We start from the raw sequence: 18932 nt of genomic DNA, 5'->3' as shown, positions 1-18932 counted from the left end.
AAAAGAGGTGAACAAGCAGAAACCAGGTTTACGGCAGGAAGAGAGTACAGAGTAACTTTGAAAAGGAGTCGATAGAGGAAGGCAATCAGAAAAGCAGTAAGATGGAACTGGATTGGCAATGTCTTTAGGGCAGAATGATGGTAAGGCCCTTATTTAAATTTAGAAGAGTAGTAACACCCCTATCTATTGGTGGCACTACTTTCCTTCCAGTTCCCTGTACCTCATTTAGTATTGGGGAACAGCAGAGTTTTCAAAGGCAGTGCCTCATTTGCCTCTGCCATCGAAAACCTTCCCCTGGCGCACCATCTGCTACAGCTATGATCGGTCACATAAATGATCACCCCGCCATATTTAGGGTGGGTCAATAGCATTGGGTTCACTACCATGTAAAGTCTGGGAACAGAAGACGAACAGGGAAAACAAACCGTGTCTTCCATGCAAAAGGAAAAAGTTCCCTGTGCATCAAGGTCATTTATTTTTTTATTTTTTTCACAAACTCCTGTCTTGGAAGTATGTGAAAAACCAAAGACCAAGCGGGCCAAAAAACAAACCAATAATGTATAAGCAATGGGGTGACCCTGTGTCCCTCAGAACCTGGGTAGGATTATTACAAGAAAACAATGGTTCTGTCGGGTTTAAGTAAAACAATTGCTTTGTTATGTAAATGAATCAAGAAATGACCACACAAACTAAAAGTACAAATCACGTTAACGCTAGATTTGGAGGGTGTGATGTCGTTCTTTATATAAATTTCAGCATTTATATGAAAACACCCATATCACTTGTAACGCAAGGTTACCAACGAAGTAAACAGTGAATCAGTGACAAGGTGACCAAAGTGACAAATTTGTGCAAGATATGTACAGTGATCAAATACAGAGGAAACATTCTATGTACATCATATACAAGAGGAGGGCCAGTATCAAGGAAAAACACAATGGCGCTGTTTCATGAGTGAATCAAAATACATTCGGAAAACAGGTCTTGAACTGGTCCTAGCAGTTATCGTCGACGTTTCAACCCAATATATGCGAAATTAAATCGTCATGCAGGGTCTTCATCAGGACATTAAGATAAGCGATGGCAACCTGCAAGTGCAAGTAAGGTATGTATCAATATCGTGAATTGCTTATGTTTAATGTGTGGTCCCTAATGGAATAGCCAAAACTCACCTAGCCGGTGGTATAGGATGGCCTGGCAATCAGTTGTTTGCGTTTCAAAAGACAGAGCGCCTCATCAAATGTGGTCTCTGTAAGTGAAAGGGGACTTCATTGGTTCAAAGAGAAAGCGCCTCTCCGATATCGCAGTGCATCAGGGCGGGGGATATAGCATGCACTGTTGATTGAACCCCATAGTGATTAGGTTAGCGTGTGGAATCATAGTCTCTATAAACGAGGGCGGGGCGTGTGTCGTCCCTGTTACACAAAAGTGAGAATGAATCTCTTACGAAAGGGGGGAGGTGATAGTCAATGAACTAAATAGCCCCTGTTATGAAGGTGGGCTCGACAATCACGGGAGAAGGGGAACCGACCACGGTGCTTCAAAATGCGCCTCTAAAGCGTACATGTTATTTTTACTCCTAATGTGAAAGGTTTGAAGAGCCAGGCACGGCAAACATGCTTAAAAGGGGGGAAAAAAGGGAAAGGGGGGCGGCTCACCTCCACGGGCGTACCGCGTCCGATAAGTGGGATACGTCGGAAATTCAAACAGAGTTCTGTAATAAAAACATTCGTTGAGGGCACAATCATGAACGGGTGATCAATCCATGAAAAGCAGAATAAGGGGATTCGGTGCTTACTTGAAATGGAAGTCGAGCGATCATGACTCACGCTGCAGCACCTCCTCTCTTAGTCGGAGGAAGCCGCAACTGACAGAACGACTGCTAAATGAAAGGAATTCGGGGCAGTCCTGTCTGACGTAGACAGTGTTACGAGTCAAGCGAGCTGCCTAGCAACCAAGGGCGTTTCGGAGCGCCGAAGCAGCTGAGACCAGCACGAGATGGATCGCGCGAAGGGCTGACGTCAGTAGCTGTGTCAAAATACGTGATTAGCTCATTAAGGAGCAGTTGAAATGAACAGTGGTGCGTAACCGCACTTGCACTGAGAGAATGATTAGAAATTATAATCACTTCTAGGACCAGAAACCATAAAGTCCGTTTTGGTGCGTAAACATAACTCCACTGAGAGAATGATTGTGTTTAGAAATTGTAATCGCTTCTAGGACCAGAAGCCGTTTGGTAACATCAGTAGTATCAAAGGAGTGTGTAATTGCATATATGGCTGGTAAGATCATAGTTAACAAACACAGGTATGCCATAAATGAACTTTGTGAGGATAAAAAACATTGGATTATTTAGAACATACACCGCATAAGTGAAAATCATGTAGAGACAATTACAAGGGAAAGCATGCGTCATTGTTTTCGACACGAATGTACAATAAAAAATAAAAAAATGTACAATAAAAACAGCAAATTAGAATGGCAACCTCAAAGGCATTAGATGAAAAGAGCTCGATGCCCGTCCCAAATTCACATGTGAAGGTGTCCGTTTAACACAGAAATACTCAGTAGAAAATATGATTGAGCCGGGCTTATGATGACAAATCATATATACAGATTACAAATTACAGAAGGGGAGTATCACAGTTGACCCATCTCTCTAGATGTTTCCTCGAGACTATTGAGCCTATGCTGGACAGTGTTAAGAGAATGAATCCATCTGCATTCTTTTCTCTTAAGGTTCAAGACCATTGACCCCCCTCTAGGCGCCAGGTTTGCCTTCTCTAGTACCCACCATTTCATATCTTCGGGCTGGTGGTTTAGTGCCAGAAAGTGATCTACCATGGGGGCCCCCTGAACCTTGCACCTAATGCGACTCATGTGTTGTAATATCCTCGCTTTGACTTTTTGTGTTGTTTGTCCCACATATATGGATTCACAAGGACATTTTATCGCATAAATGAGATTGGAGCTGTTGCAGTTCGTAAAGGTAGATGAGTTATATGTTCTGTTGTTATGGGAGAAGGAAGAACCCTCTATTGTCAAAGGACAGGCTTTACATTGGCCACACTTGTAATGGCCCACGAGGGGAGGTAGGCCCAACTGTTCCCTGAGGCCACGTGGTTTGGGTGGTTCAAGGTATGCCTTGACAACACTGTCTTTCACATTCTTGCCCCGCTTAAACGCGAAGATTGGTTCTTCAATATTCGGAAGCTCGCTGGCCACCAAATTCCAGTATTTCTTGATGATTTTCTTCATGCCATTGCTCTTCGTGTTGAAGGATGTAACACATACAAGATTCTCTTTCTTTGGTCTGTTTTCCTTGACCTGCAAGAGTTCCTCTCTCGGGCAATACCAGGCGCGTTTGCGTGCTCGTTTCAATAGACCCAATGGATAACCACGTTCTCTTAATCGGTTGGTGAGGATCTCTGTTTCTTCAAAGAAATCAGCTCTGCGGGTACAATTCCTCCTTAGTCTAAGGTATTGACCAAACGGAAGATTGTCTCTTAAGCTGCGTGGATGGTGAGAGTCATACTTAAGGAGGGTGTTCCGTTCCGTTGGTTTACGAAAGAGGTCACAGACTAGTTGTCCATCATCCACCACAAAGGTGAGATCCAGGAAATCGATGGTACTATTATCCTCCGTCATAGTGAACTGGATATCATTCGATCTCGCATTCAGCCAGCTGTGGAACAGATTGAGTTCATTCCTGGTACCAGACCAGATCATTATAACATCGTCTATATAACGTTTCCAAACAGTAATGTGGTCAAGGAACGGATTTTGATGATTGTAGAGGTGTTCCTCTTCGTACGCATCCATGAAAATATTGGCCAAGCTCGGCGCATAGGTAGCCCCCATCGCCACGCCTTTACATTGGTAATAGAATTGCTTCATGAAAATAAAGAAATTATGCTGCATAGCAATTCCCAGAAGGCCCAGCAAAAAATCAGTCGGTATCCAGTGTGGTCTCGGTCTTTTGTCAAGAATTTCTTTGATCACTTCAAGAGCCCTTGTCTGGGGAATGGAGGTGTAAAGCGAGGATACATCAAGCGTGACCAGTAGCTGGGTTTGAGTGTCGAATGGTTGACCCTCCAACAATTGGATGATATGCATCGTATCACGGACATACGATTTGGTCAGTGGTATCCATGGTTGTAGGAAATGATCTATGAATTGGTTGCGGGGTTCCAGTATCGACCCACATCCTGAGACAATTGGTCTTCCTGGCGGCTTTTCCAGGCGCTTATGGATCTTCGGGAGGGTGTATATAGTTGGAATCCTAGCCTCACGTTTGTTCAGAAAGTCAGACTCAGACTGACTCAAGAAGCCTCGTGTCACTCCATCCATAGTAATGTTTTCAATCAATGATTTTATTTCAGGTGTGGGGTCTCTCGGAATCGGACAGTAACTGTCTCTACATCCCAATTGTAGTTCGATCTCTGCAACATAGTCTTGCGTGTTCTGCAGGACGACAGCTCCACCCTTATCTGCAGCTTTAATCACAATCGCCTCATTAGTTCCCAGGGTAGAAAGGGCCAGTTTTTCTGGCTTACTGATGTTATATTTTATATATTCCTTTTTCTCAAGTAGGTCCATGATTTCCTCAAGCACAATCTTTTCATAGGCGAGTATTTTTTCACTCATCATATATGTACTTGGTGTAAATGTTGAGGCAGGTCTAAAAGGTGTGGCTGTGGCAACCGGGGTGTAGATGTTTTTAGAAAAATGATATTTCAACCGGATTTTCCTGAAGAAGCGTTGCAATTCAACCTTTACATTAAAGGAATCAGGGATAGATGTGGGTACAAATGATAATCCTTTCGCTAGGACCTTCCTTTCTTCATTAGTTAATATATAGTCTGAAAGATTGATTATAGGATCCAAAGTGTCAGAGGGCAAGGGATCAGGAATTGCTTGGCTTAATCCAAGGCTGGTGTTAGCTTGATGGATTCCTACGGGATGGGAAGAATCATTGCCAAGATCGCCGGTAGTAGTCTGCTCCAAATGTAAGGTTGCCATCGGTGTCTCCACATGATGCTCCAATATAGTCTCACTTGTGATTATGGCTGGGGGATTGTCATCAGATGCTGGAATTCCTATGCCTTGCTGTAGGGGTAATGGCATATTCGGAAGTGGCGGTGGACCAATAGAGATTACATCAACAGAGTGGACATTTACCAGCGGTACGTTTGTCTGCGGGTCGAGATCTCCCCGTGGACTTCTGGTTGGAAGAAACGGACTCGTGAATTGGTACGTCGACTGTTCCCTCCTCTGCGGTTGTTCCATCCTCTTGGGCGTCCCCAGAACAGGTCCTGACCTCCACCCCTGTTTGATTGCCGATGGCCCTCCCCTAAAAAAAGGGACAGTTGGTTATCCTGGTTACTGGTAGAGGGTCTATCCAGATCTGGATCTGAACCACTCCCAACCGTAGAGTCAGAAAAGGTCTTATATCTTCTGGGGCCCTGTCTGCTTTTATTGGAAAAGAAACCCTGACTATCCTGTTGATAGTAATCCTCCGCCAGGTATGGGTATGTAGACTTCTTGTCGTAGTTTCTGATGTCCTTAGACAACTTATCCAGTTTTTTATTCAGCGTTGTTGTATTGAACTCGACTAGAGTTTTCTCAGCCCTTTCCAGGGCCTCCTTGGCATTTGTTAATGCACTATCCCCCAGGATTTCTCTCTTGAGGTCCGAAATCTCCTGTGTGAGTTTTTTCACGTATTCAATGGCAGTTTCTATTCCAAGCACCATCCAGTGCCTGGAGCAATTATTTGCCACAAAGCTGAACCCCTCCCTAAATTTGGGTACATCTATGAATATTGCTGGCTCATTCCGAACCTGTAACCCCTTGGGAATTATGTTTGATTCAAGGTACTTGGTCAGGACGTGGCCATGTAATCTGGAGCGCACTAATTTCTTCTCCAAGCGCTCTAGTTTGGCCAATTTCTCATTGAGACCCACATCCACTGATAATCTGTCTGGGCCTAGGAGGAAGCCAGAGCTCCCCTGCTCTTTTATCAGGTTAGCTATATACTCTTCAGTATAAGTCAGTGTCTCTCTTTCAGACATAATACACTGAGAGATATTTCACAAGGACAAATACTAATATTGAGGAAATTTCAACAAATTTTTAAAAGACAAACAAATGAGAGAACAATACCCTCGCAGGTCAGCACCTGCACGAAATATAATGTATAAGCAATGGGGTGACCCTGTGTCCCTCAGAACCTGGGTAGGATTATTACAAGAAAACAATGGTTCTGTCGGGTTTAAGTAAAACAATTGCTTTGTTATGTAAATGAATCAAGAAATGACCACACAAACTAAAAGTACAAATCACGTTAACGCTAGATTTGGAGGGTGTGATGTCGTTCTTTATATAAATTTCAGCATTTATATGAAAACACCCATATCACTTGTAACGCAAGGTTACCAACGAAGTAAACAGTGAATCAGTGAATCGCATTAGGTGCAAGGTTCAGGGGGCCCCCATGTTAGATCACTTTCTGGCACTAAACCACCAGCCCGAAGATATGAAATGGTGGGTACTAGAGAAGGCAAACCTGGCGCCTAGAGGGGGGTCAATGGTCTTGAACCTTAAGAGAAAAGAATGCAGATGGATTCATTCTCTTAACACTGTCCAGCAAGGGCTCAATAGTCTCGAGGAAACATCTAGAGAGATGGGTCAACTGTGATACTCCCCTTCTGTAATTTGTAATCTGTATATATGATTTGTCATCATGAGCCCGGCTCAATCATATTTTCTACTGAGTATTTCTGTGTTAAACGGACACCTTCACATGTGAATTTGGGACGGGCATCGAGCTCTTTTCATCTAATGCCTTTGAGGTTGCCATTCTAATTTGCTGTTTTTATTGTACATTTTTTTATTTTTTATTGTACATTCGTGTCGAAAACAATGACGCATGCTTTCCCTTGTAATTGTCTCTACATGATTTTCACTTATGCGGTGTATGTTCTAAATAATCCAATGTTTTTTATCCTCACAAAGTTCATTTATGGCATACCTGTGTTTGTTAACTATGATCTTACCAGCCATATATGCAATTACACACTCCTTTGATACTACTGATGTTACCAAACGGCTTCTGGTCCTAGAAGCGATTACAATTTCTAAACACAATCATTCTCTCAGTGGAGTTATGTTTACGCACCAAAACGGACTTTATGGTTTCTGGTCCTAGAAGTGATTATAATTTCTAATCATTCTCTCAGTGCAAGTGCGGTTACGCACCACTGTTCATTTCAACTGCTCCTTAATGAGCTAATCACGTATTTTGACACAGCTACTGACGTCAGCCCTTCGCGCGATCCATCTCGTGCTGGTCTCAGCTGCTTCGGCGCTCCGAAACGCCCTTGGTTGCTAGGCAGCTCGCTTGACTCGTAACACTGTCTACGTCAGACAGGACTGCCCCGAATTCCTTTCATTTAGCAGTCGTTCTGTCAGTTGCGGCTTCCTCCGACTAAGAGAGGAGGTGCTGCAGCGTGAGTCATGATCGCTCGACTTCCATTTCAAGTAAGCACCGAATCCCCTTATTCTGCTTTTCATGGATTGATCACCCGTTCATGATTGTGCCCTCAACGAATGTTTTTATTACAGAACTCTGTTTGAATTTCCGACGTATCCCACTTATCGGACGCGGTACGCCCGTGGAGGTGAGCCGCCCCCCTTTCCCTTTTTTCCCCCCTTTTAAGCATGTTTGCCGTGCCTGGCTCTTCAAACCTTTCACATTAGGAGTAAAAATAACATGTACGCTTTAGAGGCGCATTTTGAAGCACCGTGGTCGGTTCCCCTTCTCCCGTGATTGTCGAGCCCACCTTCATAACAGGGGCTATTTAGTTCATTGACTATCACCTCCCCCCTTTCGTAAGAGATTCATTCTCACTTTTGTGTAACAGGGACGACACACGCCCCGCCCTCGTTTATAGAGACTATGATTCCACACGCTAACCTAATCACTATGGGGTTCAATCACCGGTGCATGCTATATCCCCCGCCCTGATGCACTGCGATATCGGAGAGGCGCTTTCTCTTTGAACCAATGAAGTCCCCTTTCACTTACAGAGACCACATTTGATGAGGCGCTCTGTCTTTTGAAACGCAAACAACTGATTGCCAGGCCATCCTATACCACCGGCTAGGTGAGTTTTGGCTATTCCATTAGGGACCACACATTAAACATAAGCAATTCACGATATTGATACATACCTTACTTGCACTTGCAGGTTGCCATCGCTTATCTTAATGTCCTGATGAAGACCCTGCATGACGATTTAATTTCGCATATATTGGGTTGAAACGTCGACGATAACTGCTAGGACCAGTTCAAGACCTGTTTTCCGAATGTATTTTGATTCACTCATGAAACAGCGCCATTGTGTTTTTCCTTGATACTGGCCCTCCTCTTGTATATGATGTACATAGAATGTTTCCTCTGTATTTGATCACTGTACATATCTTGCACAAATTTGTCACTTTGGTCACCTTGTCACTGATTCACTGTTTACTTCGTTGGTAACCTTGCGTTACAAGTGATATGGGTGTTTTCATATAAATGCTGAAATTTATATAAAGAACGACATCACACCCTCCAAATCTAGCGTTAACGTGATTTGTACTTTTAGTTTGTGTGGTCATTTCTTGATTCATTTACATAACAAAGCAATTGTTTTACTTAAACCCGACAGAACCATTGTTTTCTTGTAAAAAACAAACCAAGGCGGCTGCTGGCATTCATCTGAGCTTTTAGTTCATTCCCTGCATCGGTGGATGAACTGAGAGTCCGAGATCCCACCAGACAGGAAGGATATCTGTCTATTATGGACCCGAATTATCCTGCTTATAAACGTTAAGTTACAAGGGCACTTTAAATGTTAATATACTTTACAATAAATCACTTGATGCTCTTAATGAAGGATCATCTACATGTTAAGTCACTTATTACTGAATTTAGTGCTGGAGGTCCAATTCATGTGTTGATGTCTGTGCTAATCAAATCTTAGACTGTGCAACATGACCTTCTGTTGTTCGGACAAGTCACTAAGTTCACTGAATAACTTCTTGTCTCCTTCTTTCAGGGCTGTATTGACGTCAGTAGGATAGCCACAGTGGGTCATTCATTTGGCGCTGCTACGGTTGTTCAGTGTCTTTCCCAAGATGCCAGATTCAGGTTAGTTTGAAATGTCAAATTCAAAAACAGTGTTACATCTTAAAAGCATTTGTAGTTTGTCTTCACTACATTGTGAAAACCAGGGATAGATCCAGGATCGCTATGCCTTGGTTTACAGCTGAGCTGTCGCAACTGAAGCTTCGCTGTAGACGAGCAGAGCGAACCTGGAGAAAACAATATCTGGAATCTAAGAAAACCCTTTTTAAACAGGCCTTACTGGATTATAAGACGCAGATTAAAGGGGCTAAAGCAAGATATCTTGAGGAATCGCTTCTAACTGCAGCAAATAAGACGCAGACCCTATTTAAGATCGTTAGGGACCTCTCTCGACCTGCCAGCGCTGCTAATGACATCCCTGCCTCCCAGGCTCTTTGTAATTCTTTGGCGCAGGCTTTTGAAGATAAGATCGCCTTGATCTTAAGTAAGCTTGATCTATCGACTATGCTTGCTACTCAGCCTGTGCGTGGCCCTATATTAGTGACCGACTTAGAGATGAAAGAGGCAGACGGCAGACAGACACAGCTGGACAGCTTTCCTCTTCCGTCCTTTGAGGAGTTTTGTTCGCTGGCCAATAGCGTATCTTCTGGTTCCCCTTGGGACCCACTGCCTCATAAATACTGGAAAGTGTTCCAGGCGGAGCTTTTTCCTCCGCTGTTTTCCATCTGTTGCCAGTCTCTCTCTATGGCACGAGTTCCGGGGTGCTGGAAACTGGCAGTGGTCTCCCCCTTATTGAAGAAGGAGATTCTGGATCCCACCTGCCCAGCGAATTATAGACCTATATCGCTGCTCCCTTTTCCCATTAAGATTCTGGAGAAACTGGTCACTAAACATCTGTCCAGTTTTTTGGAGACCAGTTCTTGCTTGGACGCGACTCAATTTGGCTTTAGACCAGCCCATGGCACGGAGTCTGCCCTGGTTATGTTATGTTATGTTATTTATACACTTCTATAGCGCACGGCCACTCCACTGGAGTATCCCGGCGCTTTAACGAAGACTCCCATCCGAAGATGGGGAAAAACATAACACCAAAAGGGCTACAAACACAGAAACAGCATCAAGATTACGGGAAGAGCAAAGTCTTAAGGGCCTTGCGGAAAGACAGAAGACTAGAAGTCTGTCTTAGAAAGATTGGAAGATCATTCCAGGCATGAGGGGCTAAGTAACGAAAAGACCGTCCTCCTGCTCTTGCTCGTTTGATAGAGGGAACACTCATCTTTGATAGGGACGAGGATCTGAGAGATCTTGAAGGGGTATACCAAGACAGTCGTTTCGAGATATATTTGGGGCCTATGCCATGCAAGGCCTTGAAGGTCATGGTCAAAGTTTTAAATAGAATCCTTTTTGCAACTGGGAGCCAATGCAATGTGGCAAGAAGATCCGTGGCTCTGACTTTCCTTGGAAGACCAAAAATGGCTCGGGCTGCAGAATTCTGGGCGATTTGCAGACGCCTGACCAAATATTTGGGAAGTCCCAGAAACAGAATGTTTGCATAATCCAGCCTGGAACAGATCAGTGCCTGGACAATAATTTTTCTGTGCTGGATAGAGACTAAAGGGAGAAATTTGCGAAGCATCCGCAGGATGCCGAAACATTTCCCAGTAAGAGATGAAATATGTGGTCCGAAAGATAGCTTGTTGTCAATCACCACTCCCAAATTTTTAGCTTTCACAGACGAGCTAGTGGGAGGAGACATATCTTTCGGCCACCAGGTTTTCCAATCGGGTTCAGATGTACAGCCAAAGAAGAGCAGCTCCGACTTGTCGGCGTTGCACTTCAGCCCATGGCGTCCAAACCACTCAAAGACGGCACTCAAACATCCGTTGACCTGAACACTATCGAACTGACCATCCCTGTTACTTACAAAGAGGAGCTGGGTGTCGTCAGCATAGCTGACAATCCGGGCGCCAAAAGCCTCCGCTGTCACCGCCAGGGGGGCCATAAAGATGTTGAACAGGAGGGGGCTCAAGATGGAACCTTGAGGGACCCCCACTTCAAGTGGTGACATTTCAGCAGAGAAGGGTGGCGCCCAGATTGTCTGCCGGCGGTCGGCTAAGAAGGATTTAAGCCAATTCCACACCGTTCCCCGCAGACCAAAGTCCCAGAGTCTCGAGAGTAGAAGTGCGTGGGGAACAGTGTCGAACGCCGCCGACAGGTCCAGCATAATCAGTACCACTTTTTTACCAACATCCAACTCCTCCCTGATGGCATCTGTGACTTCAAGGAGCGCGGTCTCCGTGCTGAAATTAGCACGGAAGCCAGATTGAGTATTATGCAACAGACCCCTTTCCTCAATAAAATTGGAAATAGATCTGTGAGCAAACCTTTCAGTCACTTTCGCCAGAGCAGGGAGTAAGGAGATGGGTCTGGTGACCGTTTTAGACGATCTTCGATCGCGAGTCGACACTGGACGAGCAGCCTTTTTAGTGCTGCTCGACATGTCGGCCGCGTTTGATACGGTCAACCACGACATCCTGGTCAGAAGACTTGAGGATGCCGGGGTGAGGGGTTTGGCCCGTGATTGGCTGGTCTCCTACCTGGGAGACAGGCGTCAGGTAGTGGCCTTGCCACCATTTCAGTCTGACACTAAGGTGGTTAGGCATGGCGTCCCGCAAGGGTCTGCCATCAGCCCTATCTTGTTTAATCTCTATCTTCGCCCCTTGGTGAGTTTGATTAAATCATTTGGCATTGCGGTTATTAATTATGCCGATGATACGCAGCTCATCTTTTCCATCGAGGGCAAGGATGCGGTGCCTTTGGAGACTTTTCATCAATGCATGGCATCAACCGCGGACTGGCTGAGGCATAACTCTTTGCAGTTTAATAGCTCTAAAACAGAGGTATTGCACTGCTCGATGGATCGTGTCCCTTGGCTACGGCCTCCTGATTTTTGGCCCACTTCCTTCCAGGATGCACCTCTGGCAGCAGGTTCCGCCAGGAACCTGGGCGTGATGTTTGGGCCTAACCTTCAACTAGATTTATTTGTAAACAAAACTGTGTCCACCTGCATGGCGCTGCTTCGTATGCTATGGAAAATTCTTCCGCTGCTACCGGCCTATGCTCGGGTAGAAGTGGTGCGTGGGACCATACTGAGCAGGTTGGATTACTGCAATGCATTACTTCTAGGAGCACCAGCCAATTTGGTGGTTAAGCTGCAGCGTGTGCAGAATATGGCTGCCAAACTGGCTCTTTCTCGGCGCCGTTTTGACTCCTCTTCTATGGCGCTGGTGGATCTCCACTGGCTGCCTATTTCACAGCGGATTGTTTTTAAAGCACTTTGTTTAGTGTTTAAAGGGCTTCACGGGAAATGTTTGAGTTGTATGTGCCCACACGCTCCCTTCGATCATCATCAGCATATCTAGTGGTAATTCCGAAGGTTTTGAGGGCCCGGATGGACGGGCGGTCTTTTAGCTTTGTGGCAGCCAAAAATTGGAATTCTTTACCCTTGTCGCTGAGAAGTTTGGGGGAATTTTCCTCCTTTAGGAAGGGACTAAAAACATATCTTTTCCCTAGGTCAGATTAAATTCTTCTGTTACTGTGTTTTGCGTGTATTGGTAAAATGTCTAAGCGCCATGATACCCTTCGGGTGACAGTTTGCGCTATACAAATACGCGATACATACATACATTGTTAAAAACTGGCATATTGAAGTTTGCATTCTCTACTTTGTAAGAAAATAATTTTTAATTTAAGATTGATTCCTCACAGCAACAGAATCTGAATGTTAAAAGTTTACGCTTTGAAAATTAAGGTGCCGTATACTCTAAACGACAGTTGTATTGTAATTAGAAAACAAAAATAATTATTGAAATGATTTTGTTTACTTAATTACAAAAATTATTCTGTCATCCTGGCTCGTCCTCCTCAACAGGTTGGAAACTCACAGCTTCTCCAAAAGGTGCGGTCTCTTTAAGTGTGTTACTATCCCGTCCCTGCCCACTGGCAACGCCAAGGCTTGTGTGTATCCATCACCAAGCATTCTGTCCAAGTTCCTTTTATTTACACTTTTGTGCAGGTCTTTTGGGAAGGGGTTGAGACAATCAAGAACCTTTTTTGGGCATTTAATCTCTTTTTGCTCTTCTTGATAAGGGGAATTTTTCTCTATCTTTCCTATTACCAATTAGAATATTGGTAAATTTCCTATCGTGAGGAAGCTGAAAGCCCTTGTAGGTTGCAGGCCCGTTTCAGGTAATGTAGGCAGTACTGTGGTTTCTACATGCCATGGTTTCTTCTCAACAACTGAGCTGCCCATGGAGTGAGAGCCCCCACCCCCATCCTCCCGTGGCTGTCGACAGCCTGTTCAAGATGGAGAGTTTCCATAGACATGTGAGTTTCAATTTGGTGGAAAAATACCCAGTCACAAGTTACGGCTGAGCTGCACAAGGCTTGCCTTCCTTGTTTTGGGAACTTTCAGCTAGTGAGTTTGTGAAATTTCAGTGTGGGAATTCATGAGCAAGAGGCTTTCGGTGCTGCAGTAGACTGTAACTTGGCACTGCCTTCTGAAGTTATATAAGAGGGTTTGGGTATCAGTCGGAGTACCCATTTTTGCATCCCATACCAATAAGGCGGTAAAAGCCTCTTCCCCCATTCTGTGGATGTCTGCTGCCAGTTCAAGTGTAAACAGTTTATTTGCACGTCCTAGGTGGCACCGCTAGGCTGGAAAGCCCTCAGTCACAAGCCATGGGGTCAAATGCAACAAACCAAGGAAACCCCAGTGAGGCAATGGCAGGACCACAGAGACGAGATCCTGCCACATGACACCATAGGATAGGCTCCACCTAGAACCCTGAAAGCTGCCCATAACAGACCCCCTTTATCAGAGGTTAAGCCTCGCTTCTTCCAGAGTTCTGGTAATTTAGTGCCTTTTACACTGTATAGTGATGCTGTACCACATTGTTGAAAAAATACACTGGTACCCAGAAACTACACCATAAATTGAAACAAACCATTTGTACTGGACTCTGCATTGGGCCCTCTGTTGATCTTTCTTCTGTGGACTATAACTGGTACAGGATAAAGGACTGATGAGGAAAAATCTATAAGACAGCTTAATAGTTCAGCACCAATACAAACATTTCCCTGTAGACAGTCCCTTTCTAATACACCCACAAACCATGTGGGGCTGTTCTCTTCCCTTCCCTACTATTTGAAAAGCATGCACTGTTGGCTCTAAAAGGAGTGACTTATGCTTCCAGGATTGGAAACGACTTAGAAAATGTCTGTAAATATCAACAGTTAGATGTATGCAAGTGTTTATTTCATTTTGCAGGACCCCCCTTACATTCCTGTGTCCCCACCCCTACGTTACAACTTTCCTGGTGATTAATGCACTTTGCCCTCCAACATTTCAGAGGACAGTTTGAAAGATCCATTGCTTTTTTGTTCACCAAAAGTGTTCAAAGGCCTTTGTGAATCGAGCCCCGAGTTAGTAAGTTTGGTCTCACGTGACCTGTGTTCTAATCGCAACTCCACCATTTGACCACTTGTTGTTAAAGGTATATCACTTTACCTCCTGGGCACACCATTTTACTTTCAAAGAGTGTTGAAAAGTTAGCAGAATAAATCTAACTCGCCTATTTTCACTGACAGCTGTCTGTCAACCTTGGTATCCTAACATTAGTCTAATCATGTTCCAGCTGCATAATAATCTTATAAATAGGTTCTCTGCTACATTTCTTGTCTTGATTCAAGACCGAAAAACCAAACCCCCAAAAACCCAAATAGCATTGAATCAAACATCCAACGTCTAGTCTTAGCAGTTCCAGGAGTATTGAGCCCCAGGACAATAAATGTAGTCTAACACATATGTAGCCTAGTGGTAACTTTTATCCCTGTACAGAATAGTACTTCATTAAGTAGGAAAATGTCTTTGTATTGACTGTTAAACTGTATAGCCAGTCTAATTCAGCTAATGACCTGACTTTCCCATGCATAACTATTATAATTTAATTGATGGCATCACTTTGGGAAGGTCAAGACAATAATCCAATTAGCCTAATTATGCAGTGTGACAACCAACTGAGATTCAGAAGGTTGTCCAAAAACATTAAAATCTAGTGAGCAATGATCGAGATGTAGGTCTATGAAGAAGCAGCCCTGGGACCTGATCACGCCCGGTGAAACGAGTGCCCCCTACCTTCCATGGGAGGTGTGGTCATGGGACCAGATACTTGCAGTAAATATTCTATAGGTAGAATAGGTCATCGACATTGAGGAATCCGATTTAGAAGCGCTACGTGCAGCCTAATAGTTTATTATTCCACTGTTTCTCAGATTTTGTATCTGCTACCCGCCCCTGAACGGTGGTAACTGGTTAAATCGACATCATGCGATCACCAAGACTGGGTCAAAGAAGTTAAGGATAATGGCTAAAACAAAAATCTACAATATGTATCTAATCCGTATGTACAGAGACGCATTTAAACAATAAGATCTCAGTTTACCTCTAGGATCAAGATTTTAGCTTTTTGGGATTTAGTGACTTCAGATATGTAAGAGCAGAAATGTTCATACACAAAGGAAGGTTGGAAACAGGAACTTTATATTTAACTACGTTGATGAGATTTCATGTTACCAGAAATTCATTCAGTTTCTTCAAAATACATATCACAAACTTTTTTTTTTGAGTTTAACACGCATCTCGTGTTATAAAAAAAGTCTCACCAGATACCAGCTGCAGGCTGGTTCGCCCATAAATATCTCAGTGAGAGACATTTGATGCAATCCAGTCTCCCACCAACCACCCTGTGAAAAACGTTAATGTGAGGTGCACACCTGGGTTTTAAGAAGAAAAAAATGGTGACACGAGATACCAGTTAATCTCATTTAGGAACGAAAGTTTCATTTTGTGAAATTTTCATTGAATTTCGTGAAACTTAGCAAGGAAAAATTTAGATTCTCCAAGTCTGTGTAGAGAGAATCTGGATTTCATTAAAGGCACGGAGGCTAGCATTATGCATGCACTACGTTTATTGCACCACTCTCTGATACGCGGTCAGGCAACAACTTGTTTCTTTTTATGTAGCACTTAAAGAGATTACATATGTGCTTGAGCCCTTTCCCTCATGTACTTCTCTTCGCTGCTGCCTGTTCCACACTCCTTCCTGTTGCACTTGCCTCTGTGCTTCTCTGTGTTCCATCCGTTCCCCCAACCCTCCCATGTTTCTGGCGTGTCTCCCAGCTATCCTCCGTGTTGCTTGTGTGTCTTTTCTGCACCCCCTGCCCTCACATGTGTTGCTTCTGTTTCCCCTCCAAGGGTTGCTTCCGTATTCGCCCCCCCCCCCCCCAACCCAAACCACGGCATTGCTTCTGCTCTCTCTCCCTATTGCTTCAGCTCTCGATTGATTGTGCTTTCCCCCATCAGCTTAAAAAAAATTACCCACTCGGATCATTAACTTAAAACTAAGGAAACCATCATGGGGCACACACCTACCAAATGACGTGGGCAGCCATGTAAAAGTTTTTTTTCTTATTTGTTTTACTCTAGCCATGCTGTGCAGTGTTACTACAAACCGTCGGCAAAGCCAGTAGGTCTCAAAGGTGCAACCTTTTTGGCTTTGCCAATGCTCATTTGCCAAGAAGTCATGAAGAACTGCACTTCTGCCCTTGGCAGCAGAGCAAAGGCGACTTTGAGCAGGAAGAGTTTAGCACATCAGAAAGAAACCTCTTTGGTGAAGTGCACATGCTCAGAATAGTGTCTGATGGCCATTGCGGTTCCTAGCAGCTTGTGATCCAGAGTGCCTGTTCTTCACCGGCTAACTTTGTATCAAAGTCCTGATCTTCCTTGGAAGCAGTGTTTGTTTGTCCTGGACAGCTGTTGATCCCCTTACAAAATTATAATAATGATAGTAAAAGGAGGGGAATGATTACTGTGGACTGGAGAGAGACGAACACCAAATCCAAGACCAGACCTAAATGAAATTCTGCCTGACCGATTTTAAATATCTTTTTAAGCAATCACTAAAAAGACAAACAGGATCTGTGACATAAGACTTGTTAAACAATGTATAGAAACGACAACTTTTACACATTGTTCTACTTTCTTTGTTACCTTTGATACAGTTTAGTTTCTGTGAATGTGGTGAGTGCACCATGTTTCACCATTACAACAGTGGTCAGTGAAGGGCCTCCTGATTGAATCCTGCCAACATTTAGAGACTGATAATATCTAGGCCTGTGCAACGCACAAAAGAGGTGAAATATATTGCTGACTGCTGACCTACTTAAATTTGGTTTCACAGCCTCAGAGGTCCAGGTAATTTCTTGTGAAGAAAAACTAAAGACCTCCTGCCCTTTCTATATCAGTCAAAGGCTGTAGCTTAGAATGAGTAGTAACATACAGAATGATTCTTTTTTTCGTGCAGTGAACTTTAGCATACAAAATATAAACATGTACTCATAATTCTTTTGTTTGGGCTGATCAATGTTCATTTTTTAAAACGACGACATAAGAATGAAAAGTGTTTAAACTGCAGCTGTAATGATGCGCCATGATGTGCCTCTCATCTTGGCTGCTGGTTCTGGCATGAAACATTATGATGTCACAACTCAAATGTAAAAAGCTATTGCATCTTATCACCTGTGTACTTTTCTTATTACTGGTGATCTGACCTCACAGCTGAACTGTAATAAGGACATTTTAGAGAACAGTTTTTAAACTGGGATTGCAGATTTGTAGGTATACTAAATCAATCCAGAATCGTGGTAGCCTTAGGCAAGCTTCATCTTCTATTTTCTTTGCTGACCGCCAGGAGTATTAAATGATATTGAACTGTATGTGCATGGCGTGGGAATGCCTTGTATGCCATTGACAGCCCTTAATGCAATATAAACATACATATACATGATGAGAAAACTACAATGAAAAGACAGTTTGTAAACATTTCTTCACATTCTTTTTTTCTACTGCATTTGCTTACCACATATACTCTTTGTATACTGTTTTTGAGGGCTAGGCCAGCTTCACTTTTTGTGTGATAATTACTAGAAGAGAAACCTGTCTATTTATCTTCTGTACGCTATAATGAATGGTATATTTTGTATTATGTATACAAAATAGTGTGGTAATGACAGAGCTTAACATTGCAAAAGTCATGTTCTCCAGGTGTGGGATAGCCCTAGATGTCTGGATGTTTCCACTGGGAGAGGAGGTGTATTCCGCAGTCCATCAGCCACTCTTCTTTATAAATTCTGAACGATTCCAGTGGGCGCGGAATGTTCTACAAATAAAAAAACTGGACTCCGCTACAGTGGACAGAAGAATGATCACCATCAAGTAAGTGGGTTTTGCTGTAGTGTATCTAACATAAGTTTCTTTGTTTGTTTAACTTTAACCATACGAATATGATTATAAGGATCAATGCCCCAAACCACACAAACCTTTGCATATACAAGATGGTAATTTGCGGCTAAGAATCACAAATAAAGATTCACAGAATCAAGATTTGCAGAATGCTTTGGACTGCAAATTACACTTTGCATTGAGAATTGCCATAATACTATGTTTAGAATTAGGGAAAAGAGCATGGCTGTTAATGGCAGAGCAATCCATCATTCACAAACATGACTACAGGGGTATTATTTAGTATATTGTACATATAGAAATTAATATTTATTCAAATTCTCAATTAAAGACATTGTGCAAGAGTGAAGCATATCACTTGTGACAGTAATTTGTAAGGGTGTATTTATGCTTTATTACCTGTAAGCACCATAGATTCATTCAGTCTGATGGGTTTATCGT

General features: G+C 43.4%; 1 protein-coding gene across 3 annotated transcripts in view; it reads left to right on the top strand.

Annotated features, from left to right (window-relative positions):
* PLA2G7 (phospholipase A2 group VII) overlaps positions 1 to 18932 on the top strand; it is a 357931-nt gene that overhangs the window by 253676 nt on the left and 85323 nt on the right. For all 3 annotated transcript variants that reach the window (XM_085610561.1, XM_085610558.1, XM_085610560.1), the window contains exons 8-9: positions 9102 to 9193; positions 18294 to 18464. In XM_085610561.1, the coding sequence (XP_085466687.1) occupies positions 9102 to 9193; positions 18294 to 18464 (263 nt within the window). The remainder of the gene's footprint in view (positions 1 to 9101; positions 9194 to 18293; positions 18465 to 18932) is intronic.

The sequence above is a fragment of the Triturus cristatus genome, chromosome 6 (assembly GCF_964204655.1).
Source record: "Triturus cristatus chromosome 6, aTriCri1.1, whole genome shotgun sequence".
Classification (NCBI taxonomy): domain Eukaryota; kingdom Metazoa; phylum Chordata; class Amphibia; order Caudata; family Salamandridae; genus Triturus; species Triturus cristatus.
The sequence above is the reverse complement of the archived record's forward strand: the minus strand, read 5'-3'. Positions and strand labels throughout refer to the sequence as shown.